General features: G+C 43.8%; 3 protein-coding genes across 5 annotated transcripts; 1 reads left to right on the top strand and 2 right to left on the bottom strand.

Moving 5' to 3' along the window:
* Window positions 1-404: 404 nt before the first annotated feature.
* LOC111079161 (mucin-1) lies at window positions 405-5,575 on the bottom strand. 3 transcript variants are annotated; one of them, XM_041593865.1, is made up of 4 exons: window positions 5,468-5,575; window positions 1,647-2,719; window positions 1,188-1,570; window positions 405-1,154 (listed from the first exon to the last, which is right to left on the bottom strand). In XM_041593865.1, exons 2-4 carry the CDS (start codon window positions 2,710-2,712, stop codon window positions 642-644), a joined length of 1,962 nt encoding a protein of 653 aa, XP_041449799.1. In that variant the 5' UTR covers window positions 2,713-2,719; window positions 5,468-5,575; the 3' UTR covers window positions 405-641. The 3 variants fall into 3 exon arrangements, with proteins under 3 accessions (XP_041449799.1, XP_022229890.2, XP_022229889.2); XM_022374198.2 differs by adding an exon at window positions 4,255-4,258 and having other exon boundaries at window positions 405-1,570; window positions 1,647-2,724; window positions 5,468-5,560; XM_022374197.2 differs by having other exon boundaries at window positions 405-1,570.
* A 4,361-nt stretch (window positions 5,576-9,936) lies between these two features.
* On the bottom strand, window positions 9,937-11,173 carry LOC111079158. Its single transcript, XM_022374195.2, has 2 exons — window positions 10,700-11,173; window positions 9,937-10,633 (listed from the first exon to the last, which is right to left on the bottom strand). The coding sequence occupies exons 1-2, from the start codon at window positions 11,109-11,111 to the stop codon at window positions 9,987-9,989; spliced, it is 1,059 nt and encodes a 352-aa protein (XP_022229887.2). The 5' UTR covers window positions 11,112-11,173; the 3' UTR covers window positions 9,937-9,986.
* Window positions 11,174-12,129: 956 nt separating this feature from the next.
* On the top strand, window positions 12,130-14,038 carry LOC111079162. The gene is made up of 5 exons (XM_022374199.2): window positions 12,130-12,218; window positions 12,275-12,489; window positions 12,545-13,163; window positions 13,225-13,752; window positions 13,817-14,038. The coding sequence occupies exons 1-5, from the start codon at window positions 12,192-12,194 to the stop codon at window positions 14,021-14,023; spliced, it is 1,596 nt and encodes a 531-aa protein (XP_022229891.2). The 5' UTR covers window positions 12,130-12,191; the 3' UTR covers window positions 14,024-14,038.
* Window positions 14,039-19,760: the final 5,722 nt, after the last annotated feature.

Here is a 19,760-nt window from a genome sequence, read left to right as displayed (position 1 = left end):
ACCTTATTTCCGATAGTGCTAGCTCCCAAATAAAGTGAACTTGCGCCCCCTTTCGGAAATTAAGTTACCTTTGATGAGTTTTTCGGTTCTGTACTTTGCTAAATAAATCTCAATAAAAAGCTTCTTAAAGGTTTAAAACTTAAATTACTAATTCTGCCCCACTGACGTAGCGGCTTCATATTCTGCTCGCTTGCCTCAGCGGCAGAGAAGCATTCGTGTGCAGTATGCGGAAACTTCAACCTTTCAATTCGGATACTTTGTGGCATTGTATCTAAAAAGGGGCTTCCCCCTTTTGGGGTCGACGTGGACTGCACTTAAATCCTCGCTATGGCGGCTCTCAGGCCTAGCTGCCTCTGCTCACTTGGTCCTAAGCGGACTTTGCACAGATTATGGCATTAATTCGATCAGTTGCCGATACATTTATTGGTGGTTTTAATTGAGGTCTAACAGAACTACGCGTACGAGTATATAATATCAAAAATTCGCTTTGTTTACAAAATATATAAAGAAAACCGACTGATAGAGATTAGAAGATACGTATATGCATGAGAAGGCACATCACATCCCGTGTCCGATGGATAGACTGGCAATAAATTAGTGAAAGATTTTCGGTTTGCCAACGACACAAAGTCCTGGGACTCTTAGTGCAGACAGTAGGCCACCAGGAGGGTCATCAGCGTCGAGACGAGGCTGAAGTGGCTGAGGGACTTGTCGGCCACATTGTGGGCATCCTTCAGACCCGACTCTGCGGAAAGTCGAGCAGATGTGAGGCCCGGCATCTTCATGATATCCGGCTGTCCGCCCGGCGTAAGCGGTGCCAATGGCACAGATCCTTCGGGCACGGTGAAGGGCGTCGTCGGCTGGAATGGTGCAAGATGAGCGGCGTCGGGCGACTGGGTAACTCCGGCTGCCACATTGGAAACGGAAGTCGGGGCAGGTACAGCGCCCTCGACAGCAGGGGCCGTTCCATTGGCGGGAGCTGCTTCCGGCGGGGGTGCTGGATAGCAGGCGATCTTCTCTACTTCAATGGTCTTGGTGGCATCGTTTGGATCTGGCTCGGGCACCTTCACAGGCACACAGACGATTCCCCCGGCCGCTGGTGGAGCAGCATTCGGATCAGCGGGAGCTGCAGGCACATTTGGATCAGCTGCAGCTGCGGGTTGTGCTCCAGGGGCGGGCACAGCAGCAGCAGCAGGTGTTACGCCGGGAATTGCTTGTGCTGGTGGTGCTGCGGCCAAAGGAGCTATCGGAGAAAGAGGCGCCAATGGTGCGCTTCCCGGTGCCTGTGGGGCAGGAGCAAATGAAGCCATTGGCTGCGCGGGATAAGCAGCTGGTTGCTGTGCCCCTCCCGCGTTGATAACCGTTGTGCCCGATCCCACATCGCTGGTGGTCACGGATCCCGGCGGTCCGTTGTTGATAATGATGATCTTGTCGTCGCCACCGCCCACTCCGCCGCCCCCACCGCCGCCGCCAGAGTACGAAGGGGCATGCTCCACGACTCTCGTCTGAGTGGGTGTCAGGGCGTGACCCAGAATGGCTCCACCCAGGGCGCCAGCAATGAGACCAGTGCCTGCAAGGAGAGCAAATGTTGTGTCAGTTGTCTCAGTGGATGATTCTACGGTTCAGAGAGTAATCTGTAAACTCACCCAACCCAAAGCCTGATCCAGACTTCTGTGGCGCCTGCGGATAGTAGGTGGCACCTGCGGGAAGGGCTCCTCCTGCGGGCAGGAAGGTGGCACCCGGCGGCAGACCGCCGCCCATAGGTGCCTGCGGATAGTAGGTGGCTCCCTGGGGAATCTGTCCCGGACTGTGGTACGTGGCTCCTGCAGGATATTGCCCTGCCGGGTGATAGCTGGCGCCCGCTGGCACCTGTCCTGCTGGATAATAGGTTGCTCCATGTGGAACCTGCCCGGCCGGGTGATACGATGCCCCCGCTGGCACGTGTCCTGCCGGGTGATAGCTGGCGCCCGCTGGCACTTGTCCGGCCGGATAGTAGGTGGCTCCCTGTGGCAGCTGTCCCTGCTGGCGCGGGTAGCTGGACTGCACGTTGTGCGCACTGCTGGCCGAGATGGGAGTGTGGTATCCGCTGCCAAAGCCGCCGCCCGTGGAGTTCATTCTGGGTCTGTAATTCGATGCGGGTGTGTAGTGGGGACTGGCTGCTCCAGCTCCCGCTCCAGCTCCCACTCCAGCTGTTGCTCCGGCAGCTGGCCGGGAGTTAGTGTTGTAGCTGCTGCTGGGGCTGTTGCTGTGGCTGTTGGTGGCCGCCGAGTAGCTCGGCGGTGCTGCATTCGGCTTGTAGGCGGGATTGTATGCGGGCGGACGCTCGTGGATGTTGGTGTGGGCTCCTCCGGCCGGATTGCTGGCGGAGTAGGCAGGCGGCGGGCCCTGTGCCTTGGGAACATTCCAGCCAATCGGTGCCGAGCTGTGACTGCTCTGGGATTGTCCCATGCTCACTTTACTGGGCTGCGAGTGCGTCCCGCCGCCATAGCTCAGACGGCTGATGTCCGCGTGCGAGTACGAGGGACTCGCCTGCGAATGCGACGTGGAAGTGCGTCGCGGCGAAGAGCTGCTTGAACTGGAGCTTCGGCTCTTGCTGCCGCCGCCGCCAAACCAGCGCTTGGCCTGGACATCCTCTGCGATTAGAGCCAGGAGCAGCAGGACTACAACCAGGCTGCCACTGCCACTCAGTCGCTTCAGTGGCGTATGCGACATGCTGCTGCTGCAAGAGATCATCAACACTCAATTACTCACAATTAGTCCAATTGGGGTTTGCTTTTTACTCGTGTGGATGTGAGTTGATATGCAAAGCAGACTAAGGGATCTCTGAGCTTATTGTAGATCAGCCATAGAGTATCTCAGGCTTCGACCTCACACCTAGCCTTCTGTTCTGGTTCGGTTTCATTTGCTTGCCAGCATCACCCCATTTTCATTTCTATTGTCAGTCATCATCTGCCCCGCGAGGCCTGAGTTTAGTTTATGTTTATGTAAAAAAACAATTGATTCAATTAACGCTAAATATAAACCATAAAAAATGTTAAGCGAGCTCGGGCCTAGCCTCCATCATCTCTGTCCCTAATTGATATCCCATATTTGCGGCTCCGTCTTCCGATCGGGGCAGAACAGGGTCGAACACTGACGTAATGTCACGCCCTGATTGCCAGACTTGGAGGAGGATGAGGCTTGGACTTCCCCCTGGCACCACTTCCGAATTAGAAGCGCGTTTTGCGTGTCTTGGGCGCCCTCTTAATGATAATTAACTTGCTGATTTTGGTCGGCTTGTCGCGTGGCTACACTCGATTGACTTTTAATTTCGGCTGAGTTCCAGGCGCACCCTGTCTGAGTTTTGGGACTGTCAGAAGGCACACAAATTGTGGAGGTCAAGTCTTTGGTTACAAGGCAAATGGTTGGTTCCTCTATGCCGGAGTTCTATAGGTTAAAGTGCTACTCTTAAGTGTTATAATACATACAATTCAAATGCTGATAAGCAGGGAAAAACCGACGCAAAGGTTGCTTTATTTTTGACGCGCAGATTTAATAGACCGCAACGAATGCTATTATTTTATATACTGTATAAATAAATAAAGGTTGTTTACCCAATAAATGATTAACACTTAGCTGAAACGTATTTAAGCGCCAACTAAGAATGGATTATGAGTAGTGAAATGGGAGTGGCAGTGGCAGTGTTTGCGTGACTTCAAACTCTGCTTGTAATTTGCTAAAGAAAACTCCTTAGAACGCTGCCCTTTTAAAAATCGATTGACACTGTCGGTGTGAGGTGGAACAGACGCAATTAATAGTACAGGTAGAAAAACAGAGAGAACTTGGCAGTCCCCAATCTTTGTACTCCTTAAAACAGGCCTCAGCAAACAACGTATGTGATTCACTCTGTAGCTAAGAACTCCAATTACACAATTTGTTACTGTATTGAAACAAAACAAACAAAAACAATACGATCGAGAGAGCTTTATGCAAATAAACAGCTCAGCAAATACAGATGAGATGCCGACTCAATGCACTGGCCGCAAACCAGAAAAGTAAAGACCACAACTTGTTAGCCATGACTCCATGAGTCACTTCGGTCGACTGCAGCGCGTGCGCAGCCGTGACGTCAAACGGGAAATCGTTCGCTGTTTACACTGTCACTGTATTTATTGTCTGTATTTCAGAGAATTGTAAACATGTTGAGGCTGCTGCCCACTAGGGAATGACAATTCTAATTAATGCGAGATTCGGTCTAGAAATTGGCAGCTTATCGCTGCTGAGTTCAAATGTTAATCCGATTGTGGATTAGCCTCTGAAATTCCAAAGAAATACACCAAGTACTTCATAATGTGATTCATTGATTGGGTGAGTCTTTGCTCATTATTTAAGAGTTATACAATAAATAGTCGAAAAACTGCTGCCGAATCGGGAACCATATACACAATGCAAAAGATATAAAAATAAACTTAATTGGGCGGCAAAAGCCGGTTACCAGAAACGAAGTTTGAGTGGTATACTCTTGAAAACTATATTCGGTTGGATTGCTTTACTTTGCTTTCTCTATTTATGCAGCTGTGGATAAATAAATATACACAATATTTAGGCGAAACCTAATATTTGGCTTATAGAAACTGTTTATAGTGTGTATGGGCAGCTGTTTCAACATGCAAACTATTTGGAAATGATAATGTACTCTTTCAGCACTTTGCCAATTAAATTAATAATAATAATATTAAAATTATTATAGATTTTCTTACGTAAAGCTTCTTGGCAAACAAATGCTATAAAATCGAATATATTATTTACAAGAATTCCCATGGCATGCTAGTATGCATATTACTTTCCCAACGCTTCGACTAGATACTAGTTCCAGAGACTAAGGTCATCTATAATGTATTTCCCTCTGCTCTAAGCTTACCCGTGGACCGCCATAGAACGTCATTGAAACAAGGGAATTTCCTAATTTTAGTTCGATACAAAAATAGATTCTGGATTTTCTTTGTTCGGCTGCAGATGGCATCTATATTAAAATCAAAATCAAATCAAAAAAATGGACAGACTAGATACCCATCTGCTGATATCTTCAGTGGAGAAATATTTGAAAAATTTTGCTGCATAATTGGAACTGGAAGGGGTTTTTAAATCCACTTTGAACTGTCTTTTGGGCTATGTCCGACATGTGTTTGGTGTTTAGCTTGTAAATTGTTTTTCTTTTATCCGTGACTCGACCTTGGATTCGTACAAATATAAACAAAAGCCCCACCACAATACTAGTGGCTTAATTAATGCAATTGGTGTCTCCACTTTATAGCCAATAAACATAAATTTAGCACAATTGTTTTGAGCAAAGTATTTTGCATATTTTGGTGCTCGAATTTGGAGCTGGAATTTTGTACTGCAGTTGGATAAACCACAACACTGTTGGGGATTAGTTTTGGATATGATAAAACCGTGTGTACTGTACGACAATTTGTTAAATATTTACTTTGTTTGGTGGTTTATTTAGTTGTGCTTTTTATTTGCTGGTCGGTTGCTGCCGCGTGCGATTCGTGCTTTTGGTTCGTGCAAAGTTTCTCGAACAACTGAAATGCGGTTGAAAAATTATACGCGTTTTTGCTTCACAGCAGAGCAGAGCAGAGCGGAGAGGAGCGCTGACCGCGAGAGCGAGGCCCCAACTTGTTGGGGCTTTTGTCGCCGCTATTCGAGTATTTGTCATCTCTGGGGTCTCTCCCGCTGCTCCCTCTTTTTGTGTGTGTGTGTGTGCTTTATGTTTTATTTTATTTTAGTTTTTTTTTTACTGTTTACTTCTGGAGGGTAGTCGCCCTGGATGGGGACTTCTGGTATCTCTGTCAGTGGTGCTTCTGTTCTGCTTCCCTCTACAATCTCATTCACATGGGATCATTGAATCTGACTCATTGATAAGCTCGGGGTATAGGCGGAGCTAAGATGTAAATGCATAATTCTCTAACCCGAAATAGAATCCCTCTGTTAAAGCCAAAGTGCCCGTAATTATGTGAATGATACCGCGAAGTGCATCTGACCGAAGCTTCTTCTCAATGTCTCTCATCATTCTCCCATCCTCCGCTACTTGTTTTCATTTGCTTCATCGCCCGACGTTTGGGGCTCTGTGGCTGTTGTCTCTGCCGTTGTAGCTGTTGGTGTTGTTGTGGCTGTTTGGTGGATTTAATGAGCGCCAAGTGAGCTTCATTGCTGTTGTTGGATCATCGTACACATCCACACACGCACACACGCACACAATTCCACACAAAAGCTTTTTGTGTAGGTGCTTGGAGCCCGTGTCGCTGCTTCGACTTGAACGCCCGTCGCGTCGCGTCCTATCACATCACATCACCGTCCGTTTTCAGCGTCAACGTCGGCGTCAAAGTTTACAACAGCGCCGCCGTCTCCAAGGTAAATTCATGAGAAGGTAAGGCAGATAACCGCTCTCCGGGCTGCCTAGTTTTTCTCCTCCCGCCTGCTCTACCTTCGTTTAAATACGCCTTGGCTTTCGCTTTGATTTTTGTTTTGCCTGTGCGCTGAGGCGTTGCATATTGTTGTTCTTTGGGGCAGTCGTGCCTGTGTGGGGGTGCGGCACCGTGTCCATCCACAGCTGTCAGAATTTTGATGGAGCTCAAAGGGGCCCATGACGTGGGTTCGTGTACTGCTGCGCCACTCTCGCCTGCAGTTGCGTGCTTATGATGGTAATAGTATTACAGGATTCCCCTATCGACCTTTAAGCCTTTTTTTAATGGAATTAGTGCGGGCTTTATGGTACGTGGCACGTAAGTGGGAGATTGGGTGAAGTAGGGTTCAAAAGAAACGATTCGGAATTCTGAGAATTTTTTCTTAATATATTTACATGTGTAAGTTAACGTACCCGTTCCCATTGAACAATTTGATTTCCCACAGATTGAATCAGAAATTAAACTTTGTTTTTATTTTTTATTTTTATTTTTTAATTTATTTTTTCCTCATAGAAATATTTATTTTATCCTTTTTCGGCCATAGATGTTCTCAGCTTTCTGCAGACGCTGCAATTTTAAATTCCACAATTTCCCAACTGGATGACTCAATCCAACCCGATCCGATACAATCCAACCCTATTGTTTATAAAGGCTTCTCGACGGGGGAATCAAAGGGGTTTCATGAGAATAAATTTATTATTTTTCTTTTATTTATTTATTTACTTATTTTCTAGTGAGACAAGAATCTTTTCTTATAAATGAATGCACTAGTCACAAAACATAATACGTAAAAGTAAAATTATCAATTGTAAAAACCTGAGCACTCATACTTTGTGAAATAAAGTAGAAAATTAATGTACATGCATATATACATACATACGTACACATATTGACGTATTACCGAAAAAGTACACTGAAAGAAAAAAGGCATAGAAAAAATAACTACAATCATATTTGAATTTAAAATGCTATTTTTAAATACAAACATAGTAAAATTTAATAGAATTCACTTTGATTCAAATATAAATGTATTAAAAATGATTTTTTAATACGGTCATATTTAATCTAAATACAAAAAACACTTCAAAATAACTAAAATATATTAAATTTGTAGTCCAATATGTTTCATATTTAAATTGAATATTATTATGACTTGATTTCAAAATTTTGGTTTTAAAATCACAGGGAAAAACTTTTTATTTTAAATATTCCATATTAAATGAAATCAAATATTTTTTGTATTTATTTTAACTATGTTTATGTCCCTCGAATTTTCAACTGGTTCCAGCTGCTGCCGCCTTGAATACACAGTAAAATGATCTTAGCGCAGGGGCATAATCACAACCAATGCAGTTCTACTCATGCTGCGATTATTTCTAGTTGAAAACTTTAACCAATTCCCACCATGAGGACTTGAAATGTAATTTGCGTGCGCAAAATAGCAACCAATTAGTTTAAAAAGGAATACTCAATATAAATATGAAACATATTAGATTTAAATATTAAACATATTAAATTTAAATATGACTTTAACTATTAAATTTAAATATGAAATATATTAAATTTAAATATTTCTATATTAATATCAAAATTTAAGGGAAAAATATTCAATTTTAATACAACCACTCTTGGATGAAAATCAATGGCATAAATATTAAAATCTAAGTGAAAATATTAAAATTGCAGGGCTTTTTTCTATCGGTGTAATATATGTCACTTACAGGAGAAGGTTCTTTTAAATTACTCAGCTTAGAATGGTCAAATTTTTTTAGGTTATATGGTTTTAGCTACGGAAACGAATGACAACTTCAACAAACAATGACCCCATTGTTCCAAATAAACTATGATCTATGTATGGGCTATGTTTTTATGGGCTTAGACGTAACAAGTGCGACATATGATAACTGAAAAAATTATTTATTGTACGAAATAATTCCATAGCCGCATTTATCACCCAGCTGCTGATCAATGAATATCAAAACTTACACCAGCGGCGCAAGAAATATGAAATAAACTGTTCATTATAAACTATTAGAACCCTTACCAAACGGACGGCTTCTTTGCACGCGATAGAATAAATTGATACAACTGAAATATACATTGGAGAAATGGAACCCTACCGTCTTTATCATGGGACCTTATCTGTGGGACCGCCCTGAGACGCCCTCCTGCTAAAACATAAACAAAATCGAAAAAAACACGTACAAGGGTGCCACAGAAATCCCTATAGATTTTGACTCCAGAGATTTGACATGTTATGTTGCGGTATGGGGAAAACGTAGTGTTCTTGGTGATAACTCGAATAGAACTAAATTTTATTGCTCTCTCAAGCGTTCTTTTGCGCTTACATATATTGGGGTGTGAGAGTGTTCGTGTGTGTGTGGTACATTTGAAATGGCTGATGCAATATGATGCTTATGTTGCTAATATATAAAATATAAAATCAAATCAACCGAAAAACCCGGATCGGGATCTCTAGACATTTAATTTTTCGAACACAACAGGGAGAAAGAAGCACCGTGTTGTAGTCTTTCAAAACTAATCTTTTGAAATGTTGGTCTTCGTCTATTTCATTGTTTTTCATTAGGGATCTGAGAAATAACTTTTGCATTCGGTCACTCTTCGATCATAATTTTTGAGCAATTTCAAAACAACAAACAACAACCTGACAAACTTTCTTTTCAATGTACATTTTTTTGCATTATCAATTCCACAAATATTAAACAGAAATGACAATTGCCGGGTTACTAGCCAGATATTATCTTAGAAGGAGGCAAGTACAAGAAGAAAGAGTGGAGCACATCTGATTTCCCTTTGGTTTTGTAAACAAATGCTTTCGCTATAACTATCGCGTGCACAAGAAGGTTTTTATGATGATTTTGAATTCGATTAAGTAAGGCATCCCATGATCATGCATTGATCCATTCAAAAAGTAATTAGAGGGAAAATAATATGGCCCTTTCCAGACAATCCGTGTGCAAATTAATTTGGATTATACTTCCGCATCTCCCAAATGTTGAATAATAAGACTTTTTCAAAGAATCCACAAAGAGTGAACCTGTCTATGGCAAAGGAAAGCTGTGAGACCAGTACGGAAAACAGAGGCAAACGAAGAGGTTCAAGGGAATGTGCTGTAATATATGTATATGGAGTGAGGTTCTTTGAGTGTTGTTTATTAAAGGGTTATTTATTCAATTAGTGAGTTCTTTCTTTACAAAGTGATGAGGTTGACGTTGGGCAACAAGCCTTATTATAATGGTTCTCACGGTTAATTTAAGCACGAGTCTCGCTCTGCGTCAGACGAATTCGATTTTGGACTGTGCTGGTGACCGCCGATGGACTGCACAATATGGCAATTGGTCTTTAGAGTGGTGCCAAAATATATTAAGCCAACAGTGCAGGAATGCATTATTCATGCATTGGTACTAAGAGAACTAAGAGAAGAGCTCTCTCTAATGCTAAGGAAAAAGTGTGAGAATATTAATTTCATTACTAAATAGTATTTATTTGAAATAAAACTTAAATCTTAGCTTAGGGATACTAAATCAAAGCGTCAACAGCGACACTGGCAGCTCGGCCAGCCACATAGCTGGCCACCTCAAAAGGCTCGCTGGCTTCGCTGCCTTCAGTATTACCCTCTGAGGCACCATCAGCAGCCTCAGCACCTCCTCCGATATCCCCCGCAACAATGGGCGGGTCGGTTGTGGTAGTACTGTCCTGTTCGGGGCCCTCCATTGGGTCTCCCAACTCTGTATGGTTGGGTGTCGGGAAGCAGACCACTCGCTCCACTTCTCGCATCGAATCGGGCTGCTCGGGATCCGTTTCGTTGAGTGTAATGGGGAAGCAAATGATGGTTCCTGGCGGGGGCAGACCAGTACCCGTACCCGTACCCGCACCCTCGACACCTGAAGACTCCTCGCTGGAGGCGGCACTGGAGCTCTCGTCGTCCTCCTCGGTGAGGGGATTCTCCGGAGCTATTGCAGCGCCAGCTTCCTCTGAAATGGTGGTCTCGTTGGGGGCAGCTCCCTCCGGCTGTCCATTGTTGATGATGATGATCTGGCGACCATTGCCCTGGGCTGTTTGATCCTCTCCCTCTCGATTTCTGTGATAGACATTATGACGGTGGCCAAAGAGCATGTTGTTCATCATGTGTCCAGCCAGCATTCCCGTAAGGAGGTCGCCAGTTCCTGGTGGATAATGAAATTATTACCATGCGGTAGGCTATAGCTATGCCCCCCATTTCCTGGACTTACCCAATCCTCGGTTCATGGACATGGGTGGCTGCGCATAGTACACGGCGCCCGCTGGCAAGGACTGTGCATTGGAGTAGTATGTGCCCTGTCCCGGATGCGAGGGATAGCTGTATCCCGCTGGCATCTGCTGGCGCGGATAGCTGGGTATCTGCTGCTTTGGCGGCAGCATTGCCTTCGGTGGGGCCGCCGGTGGTGGTGGGGGCTTTGGCACAGACATTGCCGTGTGCACTGGTGATCCGCTCACCACACGGCGACCGCCACCCGACGACGAGGGCTTCTTGTACTTGCGCCACCCCCCAAAGAGACCTCCAAATGAGCCTCCGCCTCGACCACGTCCACCGCGTGCTTCGCTGGGATGCAGCACGGTGACGGCAATGAGCAGCAGACAGAGCACTGAACAACAGGATCTCATGATGAGCACGTATCAATCTCGACTGAACGCGACGATAGGCGCGGACGAACTGGAGGCACTGCGGGATCGCTACGCTGCGTATATCCATGGGAAGTGATAAATGCGTGGGACGTGGCTCTACAGAACAGGGAAGGGGCATATCAGACCAATGGAAGATACTTGCTGGATGATAGAATTATTATATAATAAATATGTGCCGCAAAATAAAACTCCAATGGGATGTCAGTTCCCTTTTAAATATTTTGTTGCATATTAGAAATCTGATCGAATTTCGAACTCACTGGGGGAAAACCCTCACCTGTCGTAGGGCATTCAATGCATCCTTTCATCTAACACTGGTGTGCCCCCAGTTTCATCTATCAGACAATTTGTTTTCGCTTGCCCCGACGACAGACTCGTACTCGTACTCGTATACATTCCCCCTATCGCTGAAAATTGAATGAGTGTCGCCGTGTAATAATTCAATTGCCTCTAATTGAGACAAACTCAAAATATTCTCGGATTTTCTCTCTTGCCGCACACAAAACGCCAGAATATCAAGTGCCCAAACGATGCTGATGGCTGCTGATGTACCGATGTTGATACGACTGCTGCGACAATTTGCCAAATGTGTCGCATCAGGTTTCATTACGACAAGAACATGGAATCTGATATCTTTGGGGTTGTTGCCAGTTGGGGGATGGCCGTACTCGAAGCAAAAAGAAAACAGCCAGATGCACGGCGTACTTGGGGGTAGTTGGGGTACTTGGGGTTGACGATGACGACGGCGATCGCTCATGAACCTTGTGTTGACCCATTTCAAAGGCATTTGGCACGATGAATGCATTTGCATATGCACCTTGAAGAGGCTATTAGATTCCATCAGATGTGCCCGCTAATATCTGTGCGAAAATGTTTATGTAAGCAATGAAATCACTCAGATGCAGAGAGACAACACTGGAGGCTACATTTGATTCGATAATGAGCCGATCTTACAGAGCTCTTGATCTATGGCCGCATATCAGTCGGATATAGCAAGCTTAGACAAATCGCTCACATGAAATTAAATTAAATCAGGCTGCTAAAATTCAAGTTGGAACCATGTCCTTTGTGGATCATTCGAATGTGGCAAGTATTTTGGATCCCTATATCTGTTCTCTATTCTTTAACGTGGACCGCTGTAGACCCGCTGTTCTCTGCATACGCCGATGCATAATGCCAGTCAGGTCTGCGAGCTAGCGAGGACTACGTTCACCTGCGGATTGTTTGTGCACTTTGTGGACTACCTGAAGATAGCCTTTTGTGCCTTTCATTTGCCTTCTGTATCAGTCTATGCCTTGCTCAGTTTCCTGCTCTCGTTGGCATTCCTTGGCATGAGCTATATACTGGCTGAATACTTGTGGGTATACTTGGTATAGCTTTGGTGACTATTCGTTCTTTTCTGTTTCCTGTAGCTTCATGCCAAATTTTGTGACCCTCATGGATATCTTTCCTTTGACAAACTTTGGGTTCAGCTACTTGTTCTTTGGGATATGTTTCTTTATGCCGTATTACTTGAGTGTTTGGAGGAGTTGCGTGGCCAAGGCGGAGCATCTGAGTGCTCTGCAATTTTCCCGAATGACGGGGGATTTAATGAGACATTTTGTTATTGGCGTCATGGTCTTGTGCATCCGTGGGCAGCGAGTGGACGGGGTTACCATCTGGTCGAGCATGGTTTTTATATTGCTGGGCTTTGGTTACCTGATCACTGTGGCCGGCAAGAAGTACGATATCTATCATCGGCACGATAGCATTAATCAGGATATGTATCTGATCAAATTTCGGGTGATTACATTCGTATTTGTATTTTCGATGGTTTTAGTTGTGGTTTTTGTCGTCTCCCACACTAACTTCTGGCGCAATAGTCCCCCTGAAGACAACGAACCGGAGGATTTCTCTAATTTGGAGAGTGATGCTGAAGTCCTGGGGAGATATCCAAAGCGGCGAAAGCTGAAAAGTTGCGGAATTTGGTGGCGAACGGTCAATGGCTATGCGAATATGAAGAGTTCCCAAAGGTGTTTAGGAATTCTACTGGTGCGTATGATTAGATCTCTTCTATATTTTCTATAATATATATTTTCCTGATCCCTCCCAGATACCCTTTTACTTTCTGGCTGCTCATGTGATTCCTGTTCTAACAGTTAAGCGCCCATTGATGGGCTGGAATAAGTATGTGAACTGCATAGGTCTTGTGGCCTTTCCGTTCCTGTACATTCCAGTGGGCATTGGGCCTGTGGCCTGGCTCCTGTTGGTCTTCATCTGTTGGGTGACCTCTTTTCTGGTCTTCATCTCAACACACTCCCTGAGGCAGCCAGACTACGTCTGGCCCTATGCCCTGCTCGGGCTGATCATCAGCTCGCTGGCCATGAGATATTTGATCCGAGAGGTCGAGAATCTCACCTGGCAGTATGTCAGCTTTCAGTTTGATGTGATGCCTGATCTGTTGGCCCTGATGTTCTTCGGCTCGGGTGAGATGTTCTGCGAGGTAATCATTGTGTGGCACCTGATCCAAAGGAAGTTGTTGGATGCTGCCTGTGGAGTGGTCATGAGCATGGTCACCTATGGCATATTCTTGGCTTTCCCACTGCTGCTCTGGCATGGCTGCTATAATAGAATTTCTCACGTGAGCATAATATATTATTTTTTACTGATTTTCATTAGTTGTGATGTGAAATTTTGCATTTTAGATCATTGTAACAGGTCCCACAGAGACCTGCATTAACTTTCTTTTTCTCATATTTGGCTTCAGTCTTTTTCATGTATCAATGAGCGGATACGAGTTTCGCATGTCACTGTTCTTCTATTTGCTGGCTGTGACTATTATTTACTTGATATTTCAGTGGATGACCTACTACAGTTGGGTGCATTCCTTTGCCACGCTGTATAACATCTAAACAAATTTATTGAGAAATAAATTAAAGGATTAAATTAAATTTCAGTAAAATTATTATAAATGGATAGAAAATCTCAGTTATTAATAAAAATAGAAAGTGCAATTGCCCCTTGGAAAACTGGTGCATAATTGTGAATATTCAAACACAGGGTTAATTTCGTTTCTTGCACATATTTCTCATTCGCTTTTCTCAGTGGATATTCCGACAGCCAATAAGATAACCCCAACACGTCCGAAATCGACACAATTTAGAGCGTATGCATTAAAACTTTAATACGCTTTTCCTCCAATAATTTCTCTTCAGAGCTCTAATAATTATATGTAACAATTTTTTTCATATTGAGTCTCGTAGCTATAGCTCCATCCCTCACGTTCAATGTGAGCTATTTTTAAGTATTTGTTAGCGTTGTATAAATAAATAAAAATTTCCTCATAAACATTTTGAGCTCAGAATTCCCCGAAAATATTTTATTCATCTATTTTGATGCCATTATTTTGCTGGAAAATCAATGTGGACTATTAAGTCTTATTCATGGACAACTTGCTTTGCATTAGGCCAACTTAATCGTCATAAATTTTCATGGTCTATTGATTGCTGGCCAGCGAGAGAGAGAGAGAGAGAGAAAGAGACACCATTAAAACTTAATACTGAAGCAGTACTGTCCTTTGATCTCCCTCTCCCAACCACTCAAGAGCCAGATCTCAAGCCAGAAACACGCACTTACTCCATTTACAACGTTTAGGCCATTTTGAGAGTCATTTATAATGAAATGTAGATGTTGAATCGCCTTCGGGCGTGGGGGTCCGCACCAAATAAGTCGTATGTCATCTATAAAAGCAAAAATTAGTTCGTGGAGACAAACAGAACGGAACCAACCGGACTAAAGAAAACTTATAAAATATTTACGAGCTCAAGTGAGCGTAGAGGAAAACAATCCCTGGACGGGGACTGGGAGCTGGCTGAGCTCTGGCTGGATATTCGAGACGAGGTGGTGCGACTCCAAGTCCGAGCGGGTATCCGGGTGAATGAAAGGAGGGCATAAAAAGTAACTACTTTGTGGCTTATGTGTGAAGTGCTTGAGGATGCGAAGCCCTGGAACACCTCACCCGAAAAATATTGTTTGCACGAGTGTCGGGACAAAAACAAAAGCCCAGCCAGTCAGGCACGTGTGTGTGTGTGTGTGTGTGTATGCGTGTTGTGATTGTGTAATAAAAAATATCCAGCTGACATTTTGTGTCAAGCACCTTTTTCATTTTGGCACTCGGCATAGCATGACCAGGTCCGCAACCCAATGGTAAAGCGCTGTCTGGAAGGAATCCTGTATGATTCCAGGGGGTGGCCCTGTCCTGACGCTGGCTGCTTGAGTGATGACAAATTACATTTGTCAGATTTATGACCAATTATGAGCGTGTTATATATCACACCGCTAAAGGCAAAGGCAATGGGCAAATGGCAGCGTGAGCCACCTTAATGGCAAGCGCAATGAATAAGTCGCCGTCGTTTGTTTGCGGTCTACAGAACATCCATATAGCATCCTCTTGCAAGAGAAGAAGCCAATACGAAGCCTGTGATACCCTGGCTTCTTGGATTTTTTAGCTTTATTAACGGATTATTTATTTATAATTATTTCTTTATTTTTTAAGGAATTTTCTCAAACCCAAAAGAGATCCTCTTACCGATTCTTTATATGGAAGGGTATGTTTCAACTGGCTGGACTTTTTTCCGTAGCAGCACATAGAGAAACGACTGTTGATTCCTCTAAAGAATACATATACTCTTTACCATCGCGAATGTTTACTTTTTTTCTTGCTGTACAAACTTCCAACCAAAACCACAACACCCCATTCATAGTGTATAATTGTGTGTATGCTGGTATATGCCCTGGTAATGCCAGCACGTTTATAATGCTTTTGTACAATATCGCATTTCGCACATTTTCTCGCGCCCATTTCTTCTATCCGAGTAGCCCCTCTGCTCATCAGAATTCTGTCGTATTTTTTCTTATTTTGAGAAATGTTTGGGATTTCTTTTCGTTGTATTTTTTGATTTTTTTTTTTCGGGTGCACACGCATGAGTTCCAAGAGAAATGGGCACAAACATATCGCGTGTCTTTATTTCTACACTTTCGGCCTGGAATATTTATGCTGTTAATGCGTTGCAAATGGCTAAAAATCGCTTTTATTACACGCGCAGTTAAACTTCAATTACGGCTCTAATCATAATGCATGCCAGCGAGTATGCAGCGAGGGTCGCTAGCCAACTAATGGCTGCATAAATAACCAGCTAACTGTGGGTCAACATTTGGATTAACTGTGCACGAGCCAGAGAAGAGTGGAGTGGAGAATTCGTAGGGAACTAATGGGTAATGAGAAAGGATAATGGATGCTGTGATAATGTGCTTCAGTGATTAAAATTGTATAATGTAGGCTGTAAGCAGAAAATTTAAAATAATCATAATCGTTCGTCAGAAGTTTTATATTAATTTAATTTAATTTAATTTAATTTTCCAAAGTATACTTTCAGGCACAAATAAATATTTCATATTTAAATTTATTCTAAATTAAATTTTGATATTTTATCCAAGTAAAACTCCTCAGTCGGCTCTCGTTCGAAATCATTGCCACATTTCGCTGTGACAAAATACAGAAGGCGCAAAGAAATATGCAAAAATGTGAAAACTGCCATAAAATACGCGCCCAAGTGCGCAAATTAAAATCGAAAACCATAAATTATCAAAAACACCAAACAGAAGAGAAAATAAAAAAAAAAAACAGAAAAACCAAAAATAAAGGGAATGTGTAGGCGTACGGCAGTGGGGGCGGAACAGCAGCTGGATGGCAACACCGAAGGTAAAACACACAAAACGAGGAGCAAGCGAACACAAAATCATTTTATGCCTCACTTTACAATTCAATCAGTTTCAATTTCCACCTGCCGAATACATTTCCGTTTTACAGTTTATTTCGGTGAGCGGCTGTTTGTAATTTTTTAATTTCAGCTCGAATTTCAAAATTCAATTAGTTTTTGGCACACACAAATACACAAACGCACACTCACACACACCAATGCATACAGATGTATATACAGACAGGAAGGAAGAGAAGCATAAAGCAGTCGGTCCACAGATCCTGTAAAAGATGGCGGCATGGGCCTGCAGACCGCAGATGTCCGCCAGAGTCTGGCTGTGGGACTGTCTGCTGGCATTGTTGGTTTCACTTTTTAGATTTATGCTTTTAGATTTTAATGAAAAGCCACATTTATGTAGATGCCGGGCTCCCGCTCCTCAGCCAAAATCCAAACCAAAAGATACAAGGGCCGCTCTCTGGCAGCCAGAGCGGAAAACATGCAAATTTTGTGATTCGGTGGGGAGGCAGGCTAGGCCAATTTTAGGTCCATAATTCACGCCGCAACGTGAAAGAAATTAGTTCAGGCCACAGAGTCTCATCCTCTTCGTTATCGAAAGTGAAAATCAAAAACTTGATTTGTGGCCAACAAAGTAAAAAAAGCATACGAAATTTCGACTGCCTCAACAGTGCCAAGACAAACAGCAGACAAAATTAATTGGAATGGTTCCTTTCTACTTGAAAAATGTTTCACTTGTTTCTCTAGCAAAACACTTGTAAGCATTCCCGCACAGCATTTCCACACGTATGTAAGTCCATTCATTTGCATCAATAATACGGATAATTCACTCGATCGATTCGCACTTGAAGAGCATGCGGCTGGCTGCCAATTAGGAGAAAAATTACAACAACAAAAAACCCATAGGGCTCAGTGTGTTCCATTTTTTATCAGCACGCAAAAAAGCTGCAGTATCTAGGGTCCGCCAGTTGCCTGTCCATCTATCTATCGACGAGTATCTATTTGAGGCAAACAGGCACGCAAACTGCTGCTGTTGGCAACGCGTGCGTGGCAGCAACAGCAACAAAAACAACAACAGCCTTCTTGCAAAAGCAATTGGATGAGCGTAAGCCTCTAGCAGCTTGTAGGCAGTGGCAAATAAACCGTCAAGGATGTGCCACACCCACAAACGCACACACACACCGGCCAAAAGCTCTGTACAAAAAGTGTAGCAAACAACTAGGGACGGCGCCATCAGCAACATCTGCTGCCGTTGCTTCCACTGCTGCATGGCAACTGCACATTACCGTTTTGTAGTTTTTCATGCATTCATTTTGATAGTTAGCCAGGCGGCAGCTCACTGAAAATATTGCCCCGGCAAAGGACAGCGCACAGAAGTGAGCTTGGCACTACAGGACCCTGCGGCACAGTGGTGCAAGTGAATGACAGCGAAGATATTCGTGTATTCGGTATTGTTAAAGGCAACCAACGATTAATTTTGATAGCATTTTAAAATATTTCAGAAATATATCCAAATTTAAATAAATGGATAAATGGATGGTAAGTCTTTATAGTCATCTAAACGCAAGACACAGAAGAACAAATGTTCTTTCTCATAGCCCCAGATATCTGTAGCTCATCGAGAAACAACATTTCTACCTGTTCTCTTCGTTTCATAAATTTACATATGTTTATTTTTTTTGTTGAAGCTCCCTTTGTATCCGTTTGTCTGTATTTGTAACGTGGATCCTTATCCACTGTGCGAATGTCTGGGGATTGGTTTAACTGATAAACAAGAGCAGGAGGTATCAGGCTTCTTCTCGTTTCCACTCTTTTGGTGGGTCGTGTCTCCTGTTCCGGCCACTGGATGGGCACGCATGTGTGCCCTTTCCTGCCGCCTGCCATGCTGCAACTTGACCCCAGGTCAAATGCAACAAGATGCGGTGCGTTGAGTGCCGTTGCTGCTGCTGCTGCTGTTTCTGCTGTTCCTCCTGCTGCTGCTGTTGCCGTTGCCGTTGCCGTTGCCCTTGTTGCAAATGAAATTTTTCTTCAATTAGTTTATTTTCACACCAATGATTTTGATTTCAGGTCCGATGGAGAGCCAGGGCCCAGTCCCAGTCCCTGGAACCACTCCGGGGTAGCTCCCAGCTCCCAGCCAGATCCCTGTCTGGCCAATCGTGTTGCTTTTGCTGTTGTGGATTGGATGCTGTTGCTGTTGCATCGGCCTGTTAACGAGTGTGTGGCAATTAAGGCATCGCGTAATTGTTGCCAGTTGCTGGCTGATACCGATGCTCGACTGACGCGGCAACAATATCATTGAACTGAAGTGAAGTGAAGTCCCGTCCCGTCCCGTCCCGTCCTGGCATTTCTTTTCCATTGAACATTGAACATTTTGTTGTGAAGCGCCAGTTTTTGGATTGCTTTCCACTTGATGGTTTTTCGAAATGAAAAACCCAAACAAAATACACAGAGCCGCAACTGTAAATGATTGAAGTGTGGGCCAATTTTTAGTCTCTACGGGGATATACATTATGTATGTACATTGTACATTGTACATGCCTCAAATCAGGTCCTAGGCAGGTAGAAGCCATACCATTACCTTTAGTTGCTTCCACATTACGTATATGCCACGTAAGGCGGCAAGAAATGAATTGGATTTGTCAGCCATCTCTCTGTGCCTTGCAGTGTGTGTGTGGTAGGCACAACTAAAAGATATCAACGGGAGAGTAGCACCGCATACTCAAGAAATGAGCATGCGATACACGTGCTTTGGCAATTTGTCACATGAGCCTCTAAAATATGCCCAAGGGTGTACGGGCCTAGAACTCTCAGCGGTCCCAACCACACAGATATAAGCGTTGTGTCTTGAAATGTGATTTCTCTGATACTCAGTCTT

This window comes from Drosophila obscura, unplaced genomic scaffold (assembly GCF_018151105.1).
Source record: "Drosophila obscura isolate BZ-5 IFL unplaced genomic scaffold, ASM1815110v1 contig_200, whole genome shotgun sequence".
NCBI lineage: Eukaryota > Metazoa > Arthropoda > Insecta > Diptera > Drosophilidae > Drosophila > Drosophila obscura.
The sequence above is the reverse complement of the archived record's forward strand: the minus strand, read 5'-3'. Positions and strand labels throughout refer to the sequence as shown.

Bases quoted from the DNA above. Each gene is read 5' to 3' on its own strand.
- LOC111079161 (XM_022374197.2), bottom strand. From the start codon at position 2,712: ATGTCGCATACGCCACTGAAGCGACTGAGTGGCAGTGGCAGCCTGGTT. The intron at 1,571-1,646 runs GTGAGTTTACAG...CTCTCCTTGCAG, and splicing joins TGGATCAGGCTTTGGGTTGG to GCACTGGTCTCATTGCTGGC.
- LOC111079158 (XM_022374195.2), bottom strand. From the start codon at position 11,111: ATGAGATCCTGTTGTTCAGTGCTCTGTCTGCTGCTCATTGCCGTCACC. The intron at 10,634-10,699 runs GTAAGTCCAGGA...ATTATCCACCAG, and splicing joins GTCCATGAACCGAGGATTGG to GAACTGGCGACCTCCTTACG.
- LOC111079162 (XM_022374199.2), top strand. From the start codon at position 12,192: ATGTCCTTTGTGGATCATTCGAATGTG. The intron at 12,490-12,544 runs GTGGGTATACTT...TGTTTCCTGTAG, and splicing joins TATATACTGGCTGAATACTT to CTTCATGCCAAATTTTGTGA. The intron at 13,164-13,224 runs GTGCGTATGATT...GATCCCTCCCAG, and splicing joins GGTGTTTAGGAATTCTACTG to ATACCCTTTTACTTTCTGGC.